The sequence below is a fragment of the Rattus norvegicus genome, chromosome 2, assembly GCF_021556685.1.
Source record: "Rattus norvegicus strain SHRSP/BbbUtx chromosome 2, alternate assembly SHRSP_T2T, whole genome shotgun sequence".
In the NCBI taxonomy this organism is placed as follows: domain Eukaryota; kingdom Metazoa; phylum Chordata; class Mammalia; order Rodentia; family Muridae; genus Rattus; species Rattus norvegicus.
The window spans coordinates 210000384-210020311 of NC_141535.1; the positions used below are offsets into that span (position 1 = coordinate 210000384).

At 36.4% G+C, this 19928-nt stretch overlaps 1 protein-coding gene across 9 annotated transcripts in view; it reads right to left on the reverse strand.

Annotated features, from left to right (window-relative positions):
* Positions 1–1502: 1502 nt before the first annotated feature.
* Ptbp2 (polypyrimidine tract binding protein 2) overlaps positions 1503–19928 on the reverse strand; it is a 60563-nt gene continuing 42137 nt past the window's right edge. For 2 of the 9 annotated variants that reach the window (XM_087624855.1, XM_087624861.1), the window contains 6 exons: positions 8531–8685; positions 7074–7107; positions 6562–6654; positions 3297–3513; positions 3117–3194; positions 1503–2969 (listed from right to left, as the gene is read on the reverse strand). In XM_087624855.1, the coding sequence (XP_087480981.1) occupies positions 2837–2969; positions 3117–3194; positions 3297–3513; positions 6562–6654; positions 7074–7107; positions 8531–8685 (710 nt within the window). In that variant the 3' untranslated portion in view covers positions 1503–2836. 9 annotated transcript variants of the gene reach the window in all.

Consider the following 19928-nt stretch of genomic DNA (forward strand, 5'->3'; position numbering starts at 1 on the left):
GCAGACAGTACTTTATCTAACATCCTTTTGATAGAGTGCTATTTTAATCTAATGCACTGAACTTTAAGAATTCTAGAATATCACCCCCAGTGTTCCCCCCTCCCACTTCAGTGTCTTGATACTTTTAAAATAAAACTGCATTGGTGGAAACTATCCAAAGAAGGTAAATCAGTCACACCCTGGATGGGGGATTTTGTCATTCGAGAGATCTTGAACGCCTCCCAGGTCACTACAAGAGAGGATCCCAATATCTCAACATAGTCCAGAATCTTTTTTTTTTTCTTTTGGTCCCTTTTAAACAACTCTACCCTACAAAGAACTACCTGAAACAAAGGGGAAAAAAAAAATCTACTTTTTCAGGTATTGGAGCCACCATGCAACTCTGAGGAAAGCATACTTAAAGTAGTTCTGTCCCCATATGGGCGTAAACTAACAGAATTAAGGCATAGCTGATCTTCCTGTACCTGGCCATTGTACTGCAACACCACTTTCAAAACATACAAACAAACAAACAACCACGAGCAACACTCAGATTCTTAACTCTAGAACAGAACCATTCTTACTGTATTTATTTCTTAGAGTAGACTCTTATGAAAAGAACAATACTTTTCGGGATGGGGATTTAGCTCAGTGGTAGAGCGCTTACCTAGGAAGTGCAAGGCCCTGGGTTCGGTCCCCAGCTCCGAAAAAAAGAACCAAAAAAAAAAAAAAAAAAAAAAAAAAAGAACAATACTTTTCAAAATGACCATTTTATAAAATTAACCTAATGTCCACAGTGTGTGACTCTGAGGTATTCATGTGTAACTCCAAACTTAATTGATACCAATATTTGTATATAAAAAGTTACTAAAAAACAACTTGATGACAGCATCAGTATAAAAAATGACACTACAGCACCTTAGAAAAGCCTGCATTTATGGCCCCCAATTAGAAGCAGGTGACATAGCCCTTTCTTTCCAGTAATACCAGAACCTTTGTCAAACCCAGAAGTGGTCTAAAATTAGTAGGAAATCTTGAGCAGACACAAAGATGAAAGATGAAACTGCAGCAAGAGAGCATGGCAAATCCAAAAGGTCTATTAGTGCATAATCTACGGGGAACAACAACAACGAAAGAGAGAGAGAGAATTAACAAGCTACAGTAGAAGTTATGTCTTTAAGCAGATTGTAAACAGGGTGGGAAATGTTCAATGTGTCCTCCTGAAAAAGCAGTTACCGCCTTTTGCATTAAAAAAAAGGAACAGCTGGTGCATTTTCACAGCATCTGGATTTATTCATGGTATAAAGCCATAGGATTGTAGTATTATTACTCCTTTCCCACCCTGGCAGAGAGTAAACATGAATTCAGAAGCACAGTGGAGTGAAAACAAAGGAGAGAGAGAAAAGGCAGCAGAGAAAGACAGAAAAGGTGAATACAGAGCTACAGAAGTGTTTATTGAGCATGCTACAGAGGTAAGCAGAGTACACACAAAATGAAATTAAACAACCATCAAACCTCCCAACTTTGTTAGAAAATTAATTTTTAATTGTGCCGCTTTCAAACTATACTGAATTTTACATTTCTAAAGATGTAAAAACTCAACTAATAGAAAATATACATGACCATTCTGTCTACATAGATAACAGAATCTATGAATCTTGAAACTAAGTACATCAATTTCAAAAAGTATTGGTCATTTAACAGAATCAACAATTCAGATTGACAAGAACTGTTCAAATAAATTTGACCTGTAGATTCTGAGCCATGTTTTTATTAAAGTCAGATCTATTCCTAAATACAAAATATTTTGAAGGTTTATTAAAACTGAATATTACAATGCAAGGTAAATTAAGACTAAAGGCACATAAACTTTGGTCCCACCTGGTTGTCAGTTTTAGAAAACTGCCACAAAATTAATCTTCCTGCAAGTTTTCGCAGTACACTTTTCTTTGTCTTTGAAAAATACATGCACCAGTTCCTGAACTAGCTAGACCAGTCTGCACATGCTCAGAAATCCACAACCATTTTCCAAATCTTAATTACAAACTAAGGATGGCAATATATATTTAAATGCACATAAGTCATGTCAACTTCAAAAACATCTACGAAAAATATTCAGCCACAAACAAGACATTACTTAGTGCTGACATTTATATGATACGTCCCACAAGAGTGTGTACAAAAAGGTTAAGGTTCCACAATGCTTTCCACATAGGGCTCAAACTTACAGAAATCACTTGTCTTAAGAAATTAATACTCTGCATCTTGTTAATTTTAACTAATGCCTATATTCATAACTGAATCTAGACCAGATTTGTGAGATACAAAAGGCCAATGTTTTCAAAGCAATAAAGCCTAAGATAGTAGGAACTAAAAATGCTGTTTTACACTTTCAGTATCAAGTATCTTATTAGATTAAATAGAAAGAAATGTGATAAGCCAATAATTCAAAATAAGTTCCAAGCAGGAGAAACAAAAACTTAACCTTTTGACACACCCCTGCCTAAACAGATTTTAATTTCCACATAACAATGTGCCCTAAACAACCAATTCCTTTTTCCTAGTAAATGCACAATAGCAACACTAGTTTTCCTTTGTAAGGCACGTATGTCAACTAAGTTGGAAAAAAAAAAAAAGAAGCAAAATTAAACTAAAAATTTAAACAGACAAAAATGGCTTCCCTACTGAACAGATGAAATACAGCAGTTAGCAACTCTGCCTTACATACGCCATTTCATTTATAACCAAGGAATGAGAACAGCATGAAAAAATCAAACTCTGGTCCCCACTTTTCTGAACAGTCAACAGGTGATGACACCAAACAATGGGATCTGCCCGCCATCTTCATCTCCCGTCCTTAAATTGTTGATTTGGAGAAAGACACTCTCAGATGATGGTTTTCACCAAGGTTATAATTATGAAGATCAATCAAAGCCTGAATAGCTTCCTCCACTGTTGCCATCTGAAGAAGAGCCATTTTGTGATCTCTTCTGAAACAAAATTATGAAATTAGATACTTCATAAGAAGAGTTTAAGAGTTTACCATTTGAGGTAAAAAAATGAATAAATAAAAAGAATTTGAAAGAAACTTTAATTTCTATTAAGTTACACATTTTAAGACAAAGAAGCTTGCTTACTGAAAAAACTTAAATGCTTTCACAGTGCCCCCGGTGTTGGCAAACAGAGTTCGCAGATCCTCTTCTGCTACAGAAGGACTAGAGAAAGAAGACAGGAAGAGTCCAGATTAATACAGACAACAGTAGACCTCCCACTCTGCTACACCACCACCGTGCTTAGTCATGAGCTGAGATACTCACGGGATGTTGGACAGGTGAAGGGTTGCAGAAGGAGGGAAAATGTTCTGAAAGTTTTTGGATCCCGGTTTTTTAAAACGGTGCAGGGGTGAATTCCCAAAATCTTTTGTTAGCCCTTGATCATCAAGTCCCTCTCGAGGTAGTTGCACAGTCTGATGTTTAGAGAGAGTAACACGAATAATTTTTCCATACATCTTCTGCCCATTAAGATGATTCATGGCTAGAAAAATAAAGAATATCTATTAAAATATCAAAGTTTAGAATAAAAATGCCTCTCATTTGAAAATTCTTAATTTTCTTACAACTTAAAAATTATGAATTTATTAGCATATGAATTGGAAATTAAGACTTCATTTTTCATTTCATTTTGGTTTTTACTTTACCAAAAAACTTACTTCACAGAACAAAAAAAAGTCTATGACCCTCTATCTTTTGTGAGAATCCTGATGATAAACTGGATTTAATTACAAGACAAATGCTGTCTTCGCTTGTGCTGCTTGGTCTCCTAGTTACAACTCTACCTGGGTGGCAGGAGTGGGAGTATCCCCTTAGCTCCCTATCACAATCATGTTCCCTCTATGGCTCACCAGTCACTCATTTGTTGGAGATCTGGGCAACTCCAACTTTTTTATCTGCCCTCCTGTTGGATCTCTATCTATTTTCCTCATCCATTCGATACAGAGTAGGTAGAAGACTTTCTCAGGTTACAATTAATCATGCCATCACTTAGTAAACATCCCTGGAAACAATCCAAACTCGCTCTTTAATGTAGTTACATTTCCCAGCCTGACCCTTACGTTCCTTCCAGTCTCTCTGCACAGACAGATTTACTGATGGTAAGCAATGACAGCCAGTGCTGGGGGTGATGCGCTAAGACACTATCCAAGCCATGATGCAATGACATCTTAGTAGTATTTCTTACAGGACATGCTCTCTAGCTAGAAAGTATTCTCTAACACTTTTCTCAATTTTATCAAATCATTTTTTGAAGTCGCTTCTACAGAAGCCCTTTAATCATCTGTTGCAGAAGCTCATATGTCACTAAATATCCTCTGTGAATATCCTATACCTTTAAAGTCACTGTAATTTATTCAAACTGTTTTTTCTCTTCAAATTCACAAAGTCAAAAAAAACCAAAAACAAACAAAAAACTTATCTCTACACAGCACATGGTAATAGGATAACATATGTGTTCCTAAGGTACCAATCAGGTTGGTTTTGGTCGTGAGCCGAGCTAGTCTTTAATGGCTGAGCCATCTCTCGAGTCTGAGAACTTGCCTAATATTAGCAAAGAGTTACGTGTTTTCTTCTTTAAGCAGGAGTCGAGGACATTAGCAGGCGCTGTTTTAAAAGGGTCTTCACTTTGCATTGAAGGTTCTTACACAACACAATGGTTATACTGAGCATTAACACCTAAGAGACGAGCCCCTGAAGGATTAACTAGATCAGCACTTCCCAACCTGTGGGGCTCAAATGATCCTTTCATAGGTCACACATCAGATATCCTGCAAGTCAGGTATTTACATTATGATTTATAACAATAAAAAATTAAGTTGTGAAGTAGCAACAAAATTTAATGGTTAGAAGGGTCACAATATGATAAACTGTATTAAAGGGTCACAGCAGGGATCTAGATGAACTCAGATGGGAAGGCCCACAATACTGAGGACAGCAACATACCATCGGCTTGCATTCTGGACTACACAAATTATAAAAAGCAAGCTCTAACCCAGCTAACATTCATCATTCCGTTTTCTGGCTATGAATTCAATATGGCCAGCTGCCTTGGGCTTTTGCTGATATGACATTGTGATAGACTGAACCTTCAAATTGTTAGCTAAAATAAACCCTATCTCCCTTAAGTTTCTCTGCTCAGACACTCTGTTGAAGCAAATTAGAAAAAAGTGAATACATATATGCTCATTTTGGGTAAAAACATGAATAGCAGAGGTAAAAGTGGCGGCCTCCAGGCTCAACAAGACAGCCTTCCGCATGTGTTAGCATCTTGACCTGGAAATACATCATCCATAACTTCAAGAAAACTACTTTCTGTTGTTTCAGCTTTACCATCATAGTATTTTGTTGCAGCAGCAATCAAGAACAATAAAGACTTAGGTACCACTTATAAAGTATAAAATGAAAACAAAAGGTATTCAGAATGTGTTAGTCCCCCTATCTCAGATAACTCTCGATGATTTGGTATTAATGAAAGGAAGATAAAGCCTACTCAATTCAAATACTAATGAGAGAAGGAAGTAGTGAAAATGTTTTGTTCACTGGAAACATTGTCAAGTGTTCCTTACACACCCAGGCACCGTACAGGAACAACAACAGTGAGCTGGAGCTCGGAGAACCTGCCTAGCACGTGCACATCTCGGGATTTGATATCCAGCACTACTAAAAACAAAATATTCAGTGATAACAAAATAATAGCAAAACTCACCTCAGAAGAAAGCTATGTGCACAAACCCAGGAGAAAATGATACAAATACCAAATGCCTATGTGTAAGCTAGCACATTTAAGATACGTATTGTCACTTTAAACCAGAAAGTCAGATAGTTTTATATTTTATCTAAGCTACAAAGTTCACAGAGCTTCTGATTGCTGTAACAATTAATCCCATCAAAAATGGTAAATTCCAAAGTTTAAAAAATGTGAATGCAGCCAAAAAAAGGGAGCATCATTCCTGAATCTTAATGAATTAAATGATAAGCTAAGAGTCTGGTGATAATTACAGAAAATCACGTTTTGAACATGCAGTTGTATTCTAGATTGAAGCATGTGTGAAAACCAGTAATGTATATGGAAGTTGACTGAAATACATTTTATGTCTTTGGATTAATCATTCGTGAAGATTTTATTGTTTTGCAAAACTTAGCAACTTACTGGGAGGGCATTTACCTTTCCACTGCTAAGCTGCAGTGCACAAGAACACTAAGTAGGGTTTTCTGTCCTATCTCAACGATTATTTGTAATACAGGAGATAGACAGGAATAGAACTCTTAACTAAAAGCCACTTCCGTTTTGGGGCTAACATCCTTTTCCATAAAGCTGTGCTCAGACTTGTTAGGAAGAAAGCAAAACCCGGATTCACCATGTATAAACTATAAAAATATAAAAGTTAATAAGACATTTTGAGCCTTGATCACTAATAAGCCACAAATGATCTCTTACTCAATTAAAGGGTCTGTTTTTTAGTCACGGATATACACTTTTGCATTTGCATTTAGAATTTATATGTATAGGTAACGAGCAGCCCCCTCTTACCAAGCTGTGACTGGTTCCCATCGGCCATTTGTATCAGAGCACTGTCTTTCTTATTGTACAAAATCTTCACGCGCTGCACATCGCCATAAACACCTTTTTGTGGAGCCACAGAGAGGTAATCCAGAAATGGAATTAATTTTATGTGCAAGTCAGCTAACAATTCTCTCTCTGACACATCAATGAAACATTCAGACATCAACATGATCACTCACTCATCCTCACCAGTTACACAAATGAATAAAGAAGAACAAGATTTGAACAGTGAATTTTGAAAAGAATAATTTTTGATAAACCCTCAAAGCTATGTGAATGATATTAAATTAAAAACCATGCAAAATAAATCAGCATGCATTAAAACAAACTTTGTGTCTATGGAGAGTTTTAAATAGCAAAGAAAAATAGCAAAAGATTTACTATTCAACTTTAAGCCAAAGTGCTAGCTACAAATAAGAATTAAGGTGAAACAAAAAAATCAAATCAATAATAAAAGTATAGTGCTAACAATAACATACCGAAGAGGGTAAACAGACTTTGGGGCGTAACCATCTTTAGAAGGAGAGAAGAGCAAGCAGCGTAAGACAAGAAGAGAGAAGAGTCGAGGAAGAGCGGAGATGAACAGATCATCCATAACGAAGGGTGGTTCCCGCAGAATGGTGAGGTGGTCATGGATCATGGTTCAAGGCGGTTAATTGGGGCAAGTTGGTCCGAGGAACATTTGTTCAAGCACAGAAGCATGAACATAGGGAATGGAGACAGGGAATGAAGACAAGGACAAGGAAAATAAAGGATAAGACAGGGAAGGGAACGGGCATTTGGGAGAAGACAAGGAAAGGGGAGGTGAACACACAGGGAAAAGGATGAAATGGGGAAGGGAAACAGCAATGCAGAAGAAAAAAATAAGGAATTGGGGAACAAAAAAAAAATAAAATATAGGTCAGTACATAGGAAATGCAGGAATTTGGTCAGAAAATGGTTGGTTTATGTACTGTACAAGAAAAACTGAGCAAAATGTAGTCATCCAAGACAAATATGGGTAAAGTACATCTCTATCAAAGAGTAAATACAGCATTTCATCTCAACATAGGGAGGGAACACATGCATAGGAATTTTAAACTTTGAACTTTAACTGCATAAGCATGGCTGGTTATGAAATGCAGGCAAGTCTTAAAGGCACTCTGATTCAAACACTTAGCATGCAGAACTGTGAATAACAGTACTAAATGACAAAATTAGGTTATATCTATTGTTAACAGAGGCCAATCAAAAATGAGACAAATATTCAAATTAGACATCATAAACTCGATACATTTGAGGGTCCCACATTTCATACCAGCTTTCATAGCAATCAAAATAAAATATACCAGACATAAAATGTACAACTGAACAAAATAACAGCAACTTTATTTAACAAAGGGGGGCAGGGTAAAGTTGAAATATATATATTTGTAGAAGACAATGACTAAAAACTGCAAAGAAAAAATTACTAAGAAAGACTGGAAGAGTGCCTCGTCAAGATCTTTGGAAGAACCTTCAAAGAAAAATGTATTAGAGTAGTTCACGTAAAATAAGATTAAAAAAAATGCAATGACACATAAGCATGAAATGAACAAGCAAATCATTAGAAAAGGCAAAGAGCAAAATTATTGTACAGTTACACTTGCAAAATTAGGTCACATTTGCCTTTGAGAACAACAGAAAAATAAAAAGCCAAACTACGGTACTTCACCATATTTTTCTTAGGAAAAATAGGTAGCTATATTAGAATATATATACATATATAAAGATATATGACTGTCTAAAGAAACAGTACTAACTAAACAAGTACGGAGATTTTATTCAGAAGCAGAAATACAAAAGATATTTTGGCTAATGAATATACATAAAAAGAAAGGCAAGTGCAAAATGAAATATGAAAAACTTTCACAAATGAAATGGAGATGAAAAAGCCATTAAAAATTATTTCACTAACCTCTTCATTTAAATTGCTAACCAACAGGACTGTGTTGCCACCAGCTGAGACTCCAGGCATGCCCACTCGGCCAGCGGCAGCGGCAGCAGCTGCCGCAGCAGCATTAGGAATAGCCAAAGGACTGAGAGCTCCTGGGACAGCTGCAACAGGAAGCCCTAATTTTAAAATAAAGCATATTTTACGAAACACACACAAGTCGTTTACAAAACCAATTTAAGCACAGTGGCTGCGTGGCTTATGCTGACCGTTCCAAATGGTTCCTGTAAGTTAATTTTTTATGATGTTTAGAAAAATGTTTTGTTGGTGTGGAGCAGTTATAGAAAAATAATTGATTTCAACAGCCATTTATTATTTGAACTAAGGTACGTACCTGTACAATGTTAACATATTACATACACGATAGTCCTTTTTCTTCCCTATGGAAAAGCTAACAGAGCATGAAAAATAAATGTTCACTCACTTCCATGATTACAGTGAGAAAGGTAAGTATAACGAAACCTTTACAACAACCACTCAACCCACTGCTACATAAGAAACAAATTTGTTTTCCTATAAAATTCAGCTAATACAGACAAATCCACCTAAACAATTCATAGAAATGTCCTAAAGAAAAATCACATTGACAATTTGCCTTCTCAATTTTATACTCAAGTAGAAACAAAAGGAACCCACTTTCAACCTTAAAGTTTTATTTACCTAGTATTTATTACTTGCCGATAAGTGCAGTGCAAACAGTATGGATCTTAGACCTTGACTGAGAATGGCGGCAGCACTCGACTTAAATGTCATGGAGCTCGTGACACACTTGCGGAGACAGGGCCCTTCACTGTGGTTTGTAAAGTCACTGTCTCTCCCTTTTATAGTGTTCTTGCTCTTGTGCGTCACTCCAGTCTACTGCTACCTTCATGGTGAAGATCATATTCTCTTGTCAGGCTTAGATGGATTTATAAAGACTAGAATGAACTTTCACTGAAGTTTCAAGAATTTAGAGAGAAAATTTCTAAGTTTCTATGTGAAAAAAGTTCCTTCAATTTCTTCATCACTCGGGTTTTCTTCTTCCTCTGTGAGCACTCTATCACTAAGATGAAGATTCTGGGTTATAAAATTGTTCTGGGTGAGTATATCTGGCAGTTTTTTGTTGACCTTCCTTGGGAGTTACTTTTTGTTTCAGGATGTTCTAACTTAAAATTAAGAAGGCTAAAAATAATAAAACCAAGTACCATCATATGTTTTGAACAATCATAACACAATATTCTTTTGCGTATTAACAACCCATTTTATTTCTACTTGTATGTGGTATGTGTGCTTCATAATGTTAACTGTGCACGGGTGAAGACAGTGCTGTCTTTGTGTTCTGAGCCACTGTCTCTCGGAGGCTCAGTGGCTCAGGTGGGCTGGCTGACAATAGGCTTCCACACCCCTGACCCTGGCCAGGCACTAGGGTTCCAGGGGTGCTGCTGTTCTAGGCGTTTTCACCCAGGTTCTGGGGATCTGAGCGTAGGTCCTGAGGTCTGACATGACAGTACTTTGTTTACTCGCTACCTCATCTCCTTGGCCCTGGCTTACTTCTTCTTATTAAATACTTCTCATCACACCTCACAGGTTATTTTCATTTATCATTTTTTTGTCAGGGGACACAGACAGACAGACAGACAGACAGACACAGACACACACACACACACACTATAGATACCCATACTCAGTATTTTTTTCTCTTATATTCACTTGGTAAATGACCTCTCCTTGCTTAGAAACAAAGTAATAACAACACAAGGGAAACACCCAGCATTTTTGGGCAGTTTGGCTGACAATACAATTATTTAATAATAGTAGAAATACCAGATGTAGTAATTATATTGTCAAATCATTTCTTTGTTTTAGTGGCTTTAATTGGCTACCTCTTGGAAGAAAAAGTAATTTAATATGCTGCTAAACTCTATGGTCTTTATGAGACTTCAGAACTATTATTGGCAAAACTAAAAAAACAAGACCAAACTCACCAACCTTACTACACTACCAGCGACAGAAAACAAAGGTCCATGTTCAGCCTCACTCTCTTTCATACAGACGTCAAGGACAGTTACTTTGTAAGCCCTTTTCCCCACAACACATGAAATTAACTTCATTTATGTGCTATTTCGATTCTAACAGGTAAGGAGAAGTTTTCAAGGCTTCTAAATCAGAAAACTTTCACTGAAAACCCAACCATAACACAAAAATAAAACAATTTCAAAAATTTTCAAAGCCCTCCTATTTTCTCTGTACATCTAGACTCTTAGCATCTCCTGTTTATGATTCAGAGTTCTCGGGCTCTGTAACGAGGCTAATAAAAACTGAAACCTCTTGGGTTCATGTCTCCCTTTACACCTAAAATTACTGAGGAAAACAAGCTGGACTATACCTATTGATTCTTACTATAATAAAAGTAAGAGCAAGAGAATATATAATTATGTACTCTGTCTATTAGCCTTAAGGTAATATAAAAATAAAATTTGCAGACCAATAAGAACAATCAAGAATTAAAAGACAGTATTAATGTGAGAAATTTTGATTTTGTGGACCTTCACCAGACATCAAGAGATTCCCTACAATCTTACAAATAGTACCCTTAATATTAAAACGTACTGAGAAATTTAAAAGAATGCAGAAATGACATCAAGGAATAATTAAGGTATACAGTTAAAATTAGACTACTGACAGTTCTAAATCACTTATTTTCCTGTTGCATTCTCAAAAAATTAATCATTAAAATATTAAGATTTCACTTTTGGGGGAAATTTTCTTTCCCCTTTTAAGATGTATTTTCCGCATGACAACAATTCAATAATTAACAAAATTATCAAATTCAAAACTAATTGAAAATTTATTCAAAACACTAAATTTTTAAAAAAAGTTTAAAAAATACTCCAGGTTTTTACATCTGAGTTTTATAAGAGAGCAAATTTGATTGATGTTAAATACTTAGATAAAGCTTTAGGTCATAAAATGTCATTAAATTAAAAGAATTATTTAAATGAACCTAAAATAATTGTGAATTAAAAGGCAAATATAAAGACAGTTTAAAAGTCTAAGCTGAATTATAATAAATATTACTTTTTAATAAAGTAACTGTTCAATTTCACCCAAGAAAAGTTTGGGTTCGAAACAGAAGGCAAATTATGTCAAAAGAACTGCAAAATGATGTCCTAAGTCAGCTGCCATATGGAACCAGTGACTCTCAGGAGCTACTGGCAAACACTGCTGCCTCTTAATAACATGCTACGCTCTTCAGTTACTAAGGAGCAGGAAAACTACCTTCACTCCTACACCAGAGGCCCAGCTTAAGCTTTTATCAGACTTGAAAGCCTCTATGGACAGACTTCAGCTTTTTTCCAAATATTCTTCTCTGAAAAATTAATTCTGTCATCACACAGAAACTTTTTAGATTTTACGTAAGTACTTGTGGCAACAAGAAAACCTACAAAATGTTTTGCAATGCATTAGCTCATCAATAAAAATGCAACCTCTACATAAATCCATAAATGTTAACTCAATTTTATAACTGCTTCTTGTAAAACTTAAAGTACATCACATGCATAAGTTTTAAATTTTGGCAAGAGAAACTAATTTTAATGATTTACAAACTCTTTAGCGCTAAGTACATTAATACATCTTCCATTATAGTAACATGCAACTTGAAACTAAGTACTACGAAAGATGTTTATTTAAGCTTTCAGGCGATCACATGTGGTTAAGAACCCCCCTTTAGGTCACTGCTGGTGTTAAGGTGGAGAGGAAAAAGAGGTAACAACGTGAAAGAGAGAAGTCACATGGGGAGTAAGTGGGAGTGGTCATGACTATCCTTTTTCAGAAATCTTGTCTGAAGAACCACTAAACAATTCTTTCACAAAACCTCATCCAAGAACCTCCCACTGGACTCCACTTACAAGTTTCACCTCCGTTTACTAATGTCACAGAAGTTGACCAAGTCTCTAGACATCCAAACTATTCCTAGCTATTTTTTTTAATTTTTAAAAATATTCCTAGTGTTTGTTTTTGTTTTCTTTTTTTTTTTTAATATTCAAACTATTGCCAGTTTTGGTCCAAACTTTCTATAAGAACATGATAAAAATTCCTTCTAGGTTTCCCAATGTTCCTAAAAAAAAGGCAATTATTTTCTAAGCTTCAATATTTTTCATTATTTCTTGATCCAATCTACAATCGATTCCAGAATTTTAGCTTGAAAATCAAACGCTTATTACATGCGAGGCACTAGGAAACCCTTCATAAATGTCATTATATTTAATCCTCACAATAGCTGTAGCTGGCAGGGACTGTCACCATTATGCTCATTGCAAATGTGTAAGCCAGACAGTGAAGCTACATCAGATTTCCAACACAGGAATGCTGGACTTCAACATTCTGACTCCAACTTCATCATTACAAATTCTGACACATGCAAACATTCCCTCTTGGGTAATGCTTTATTTATCACGCCATTTCTCCTTCCTATGACAACATCTTTTGGGCATTAATTTACTGTGGATTTTTTATTTTATTTTATTTTTTATTTATTTATTTATTTATTTTTTGGTGTCGTCTACTTCTTCCAAGTATGCTTCGTACTTATGTGGAAAATCATATGGTGCCTAGTGCACCAAGAGTGACTGTGGAGGTAATGCCATTACAGACATCACTTTCCGTGTTAGGGAGTGGTGGCTAAGCCAGGGCTGGTAACTGTTAGGCAGTACTCTACGACTGAGCTATCTCGCAGTCTTCACTTCACCTTAATACAATAAGACGTATGCATGTACTTCCAAACTCTTACTCCACAATTTAATCTCATAAAGTAAAGCAAAGTTTTAAGTATTAATTTCTACCTTCTAAATTCATAGCTCCCTAAAGCTCTTGCCAAAATTCAAACTAAAAGTCAGAATTCTAGATTAGATAAGGAATGGTGGCGCATGCTTTTAATTCCGTTCCGGCACTTGGAAGTCAGAGGCACATGGATCTTTGTGAGCTGAAGGCTGGCCGGATGCTGTGAAACCTGGCCAGGCGTGGAGGAAGACAGACGTAGAACTCTAAAGTCCCTTCTGTCTCATAGATATCGTCACATTTCCTTGTTTATAAATAACTACCATTAAAGTATCATGCATTTACAGTTATTTTCCCACATTTCGCCATTTCCTGTTATCTTAGACTCTTTGAGACAAAAAAAAAGAAAGAAAAGAAAAAGAGAAAAAGAAGCATCCAGTACTCCTGTTTTTAGCTCCCAGAAATAACCATGAAGCCAGTTTCTTAAAAAAATAAACTGATCACCCTCACTCAATTACTTGGACAATTGACAGGTCCTTTAGCAAAGGTTCTTAACATTTTGGATAATTATAAAGTATTTTCATGAGATATAGTTAGAAAATGCTTGGATGTTTATCTTTTGATAAGTTTTTGATGCTAAGAGATTAAGAATTCCAGTATTAAATTTACATTTCACAGGTAACATTTTCCTAAGATCTTGTCCTGTAACTCTTTGTAGCATCATCTCATTCATATTTTCCCAATTATTCTATGTGCCATTCAAAATATTTGTCCCTCACAAAACACAGCTCAGACTTTGTATCGTATTTGCTTATACTGTATCTATGACTCATAAAACCCTGATTCTTCCTTCCTTTGGAAGACATATCAAAATATTTCTGATCATGAATCACACATTTCACTCTATGCAAAACAGCATTACATTTATTTACCTCTAATCAAAACTATTCTTGGCAATCACCTCCCACTAGAATACAAAATCTGTTAAGATCAGACACCTTGGCACTCTCCTGTTCAAAGTAACATGAAAAAAAAGCTCTAATGGAAATGTTCTGTATGTGTCTATGTTTTCCCACTGATGATACATAACCATCACCTCACGCCGTCACCTCACGCTGCACTGCTTGCACACAGATGCAATGTGCATCTTGAGAAAGTTTGTGTGTTTTACACACTGCATCTGTACTTGTCATCTTTTAAAAATACATGGTTTCTGTGTTATCATGCTGGTGGGACAAGGTCTCACTAGGTGGTCCAGACAGATCTTGAATTCCTGGCACTCCTGCCTCAGCCTCCCAAATGGGATTACAAGTGCACATGACTATAGTGAGCTTACAATTAAGTCTGCAGCCTGGATTCATTTTAACAAATTTTCTCTAGTCAAAGGCTAGAACGGACTGTTACAGAATTTGCGCTCTTCAGGATTAAAAATACTAAATCTTCTTTATTCTGTTCTGAGACTATAGACTCATGTCATGACAGTTGTTCCCCAAAAAGAATTAAGACTTAAACATTAAGAGTTTTAAAATTCAACTACAGTTAGTTAGACCAAAAAATTAGACCAAAAATCCTCATTTTCTCAGACCATATCTGAATATATATCATACACAAACAAGATGCATTAAGACTGCTCCTAGAATAAAATGGCACCCAATCATACAGTAAGTTTTCTAAGTTACTGGAGCTTTTCTAAAATAATGTTTAAAAGGTATGATGCAAGTCAGCAAGTCATTCAGCAACAGTATCAAGTATTATAAACTATACATTAGCTATATTCAGTATATGTTTATAGAGCGGGCAGCACAACTGCTTCATAGTCTATCATGATACAAGTTACTAGACAGCATTTTTTACCTATATTGTAATCTTATGGGAGAATCTTCTCCAAATGAATCTATCTCTGACTGAAACACTTAGTAAACTGCTGTATTTTAAATGATTCTGCTGCAACAAATGACATAAAGAACTTTAAATAGAGGCAGAATCTTAAGTAATTTTTCTTTAAACTGATACTTTTCTAGTTATTCTACAGGGAGAAACTATCCTCAAAAGGATCTGTCTAAGTATTTCACAGTGGAGTCAAATGTTTAAATAGAAACTAAGAAATGCACTGGAGACAGGACAGAGAATGGCTGCCAATCCCTATATGTACCTAGACTCATTGTCTACAACTCTTCACTAGCACTTCATTTTAAAAGGTACTTAATTCCAAAATTGTCTTAAAAATGGAAAGGAACCTTTACATTCACAAGATTAACAAGCAGCATTTCCATCTTTCTAAGCATCTGTTCTAATGGTTCAGTAGAAAAATTTACAAGTAGCAACCATTATGAACAAACTAAAAAACAATAATCTTCAAATATGACAGTAATTCTTATTTTTTGAACATACACAGATAAAAGAACTGGTGCTTACTAGCATATAATCTAGAAACAATGAGAACAGCTCTATTGCTTACTGCTACAGTGCTCTCACTTGCAGTTTTTCCTCCTGGTGCTATTATAAAATACATAACACGTATATTGGAATGTCTTGTAAAAGTTGTTTAAAATTTTCTGCATGTTACAGAATCACAACAAAGGGAACCAATGGCAAACGTAATTTCAGAAAATGCTTTTTAAAAAGTGGAAAACTGGATAGCCATTGCACTAAACTGAGCTCCATAGAGAAAGCACAGGGACAAGCGAGAACCAGACAAGCACTGGGCAGCTCTGACATGCGGAGGAAAATCATCTAAACACGGGCAAAGGCGATGCTAAGAAGCCGAGAGACAAAATGCCCTCATATGCATTCTTTACGCAACCCTGCCGCGAAAAGCATAAGGAGCAGCACCCGATGCTTCTGTCAACTTCTCGGAGTTCTCCAAGAAGTGCTCAGAGAGGTGGAAGACCATGTCTGCTAAAGAAAAGGGGAAGCGAAGGTTGACAAGGGTCGTTATGAAAGAGAAATAAAACCTACATCCCCCCCCCAAAGGTGAGACCAAAAAGAAGTTCAAGGACCCCAATGCCCCCAAGAGGCCTCCTTCGGCCTCTTCTTGTTCTGTTCTGAGTATCACCCAAAATCAAAGGCGAGCATCCTGGCTTATCCATTGGTGATGTTGTGAAGAAACTAGGAGAGATGTGGAACAACACTGACACGGACACAAGCAGCCCTGTGAGAAGAAGGCGCCAAGCTGAAGAAGCACGAGAAGGATATTGCTGCCTACAGGGCTAAAGGAAAACCTGATGCAGCGAAAAAGGGGTGATCAAGGCTGAAAGAAGGCAGAGGAAGATGAGGATGATGAAGAAAAGGATGAGAAGAGGAAGATGATGAATAAGTTGGTTTTAGAACAGCTTTTTTCTTGTCTATAAAGCATTCAACCCCCCGTATATAACTCACTCCTTTTAAAGAAAAAGATTGAAATATAAGGCTGTGTAGGATTTGTTTTTAAACTGTACAGTCTTTTTTTTGTATAGTTAACACACTACTGAGTGTGTCTTAGCTAGCCCTGTCCTGGTGGTATTTTCAATCCCACTAACCTTGCCTGGTACAGTCTGGGTGGTGTAAACTGGCATGGAAAGCAGGTTCTCGGTACACGCACAAAATTAGTTATATATGGGGACAGTGATCTATTTTTGTTTTGTTTTTATACTTTTGGTTTTCTTTTGTTTTTTTTTTTTCCCCATCATCAGTTGTCTCTGATGCAGCTTATACAAAGATAATTGCTAGACTGACAGAAAGGCACTAAAAATAATCAAAATAATTTTGAAAGAAAGTGACAAAATGATGGAAAGATGTTTGTAATACTTAATATAGAGCTAGAGTAAACAAGGTAGTAAGATACCACACACACACACACACACACACACACACACACACACACACACACACGACCAGAAAATATTTGAAAAATTATTTGAAAAAGAACAGGTATAATGCAATACAGGTTCAGTCTTGGTTGAACTGGAAGAATTAGCTAGTGTAAAACAAGAACAAAAATTTTACTAAACTTCATTCCTCATATAAAAATTAACTCAAAATTGGTAAAGGTAAGTTTTAGTTAATTCTAAAACTCAAAGTGTTAGAAAAGAGGCTACTCCTTCATGATCCATCCCCACAAAATCACTGAGATAAGACAGTAAATCAGACCTCATTCAAATGATGGATCTGTGCCGTGACAGGCTCTGTGGAGGGATAGACAGACTCACTTAGGAATGTTGTCTTATGTGGACGTGCTAAGGCCAAGAAACAATGTGGACGTAGGACAAAGACGTGAAGTAGGACAAAGACGTGAAAGGGACAGGACAGGAGGGACAAGCAAGGAAAACAGTCACGTTTATTATGGCTAAATAATGAACTTTTACTACCTCAGTCACACCTGGATCTTTTTTGTTCTCACAATTATGATGAGAGGTAATACATAACCTTCTGCTATTAAGAAAATATTAATGCTTTCTGATTATTTTTTTGTTTTTAGGATGCATTCCTTTGGAAAAAGAAATATATCTAAACGTGTATAAACTTTGATTAGCTTTGTTAAGTCCTTTGCCCGGTTCCTTCTTTTTTGGAGTCAGAGGAAGGGAAACTTTGTCAATAATTACACGTCAATAAACTGTGCATCAATGAATTACCAGGTTACTCTCTTGGGGTACTAGAGCCTGGAAGCAACGGTTTCTAAAGTTAAAGCAGAGATTGGGACTAACCTATCATATACCCTGTACTGACTCATAAACTTGGCAGGAATTAATGCCTGTACCATTCATTATTAAAACAATTAAATACATGCAGATGTTGTGTCTAGCAACTCTATTTGTTAGCAAAGAAACTGAGGAATGAATAGGTCTCCTCTGCCTTAGGGCTAGGCTGAGTCATCAAAGCATATGGCCACAAAGGTCTGAGGTCCTGGGTTAGTCTGGGTTAGTCTCCATTACTGCTTCCAGCCCCAAAGGTAGAGGAAAGAAAGACCAGAATTATCTTGCACACACCTGATGACACGTTAAAGATCTAGCTTATTGAAGGGGGAAATGTCGAAATTTTGCTAACTAATGAAAAAGGAGGAAAATCTTTACAAACCCCTCACTCTAATAAAATACACTAAGGCAGTGGTCACTAGTAACTAGTAATGGGTAAATACTAACCCATTAGCAGGAAACTAGAATGAACTTCATGTTACCATATAAGTCACAATCACTCTCCAGCATAACTCCATCAGGAACCAATAAGAAACCAGATGTTACATGTCTTCTCCCGAGATGTAGTTAAGCCCAAATACAGGGACTAGAAGGAACAGTGCTATGGGGAAACAACGAGAGCAATGTAAACTAGCAACTTTCCTAAAAGCAACACATTCATTTTTTTTTTAATCAAATCAATAAAACTAAAGTTGGGGCAGAGAAGAAAGCTTATCAGAGTATAAAAAGAAGTGACACAGGTAACAACCAACTCCAAGTATATCTCTTAGAATCTTGCTCTGCACAAGGCTACCTTAAAATAAAAACAAAACAAACAAAAAGCCATGTTAAAAAAAAAAATACAGGAACTAGCACAGGAGCCTGAGTTACACAGTGAGATTCTACCTAAAAAGACCAAACACAAATAAATACTTTTAATGATAAGAAATTTTGATGCAGGCTAGGTATTTGGTCGCATTAAGAGATCGGTGCTAGAAGCCAGGAACAAAATCATATAGCAATGGTCAGACAATCTGCAGAGGGAGAGAGAGACCTTGGAACATTCAGCCCAAAAGGTATGTCTCACCTCTGGGCTCAGGAAACCCCACAGAAGAGGAGGTGAAAAGGGTTAAAAGCCAGAGAGGAAGAAGGATATCAAGGACACAGATCCTCTAAATCAGGAGAATCAATGAGCACAGACTGAGGGAGGACCGTGCAGAGGGTCTGCCCACACAGGCCCTAGAACTGCAAGCAGAAGTGGACGTATGTTTCAACCCCACCCCAGAAGCACTCTTCAACTGATAACCTCTAGGCGAATGAGAATTAATTTTCTTCAAGGGAGCCCCACTGAAAAATCAAACTACTCTTAAGGGCAGGGCTCACGCTCAGCAGTAGATGGCCAATACAAAATGAACTCCGTGTCTTTAAGAGGGTCCCTGTCTCGTGTTACAGTCTTTAACTCCTTTTAATTTTGATTTTTACTTTTATAAATTTATTTTTTCTTTTATTGCACTACATGGCCTTTATGTGGTTTCAAGTTTTGTACTTTAATGTGATTCCTGAGTGTATGAACAAGTAAGTTTCTGTGTCTATATCTGTTTCTTATGCCTTTTCTTGGCTTTTTCTTGTTAGTTTTGTCTTATGCTGATGTAACAGTTTTTGTTTTATTTTGATATTAGTCTTTTTAGTAGAACCTTTTTGTTTTCTACTGAGAAAACAGAAGTGGATCTGATTGGAGGAGGTGGGAAGGAACTGGGAGAAGAGGGAGGGGAAGCATAATCAGGATATATTATCTGAGGAAAAAGCTGTTTTCAATAAAAGAAAAAATAAATTTAAAAAAGAGAGAGAGAAAATCCACTGACTGGTTTGGTGACGCAGGAAGACATGGAACCCTAGCATGCAGGAGGCTGAAGAAAAAACATTTTGAGTTTGAGGGTAGTCTGTTCTACACAGCC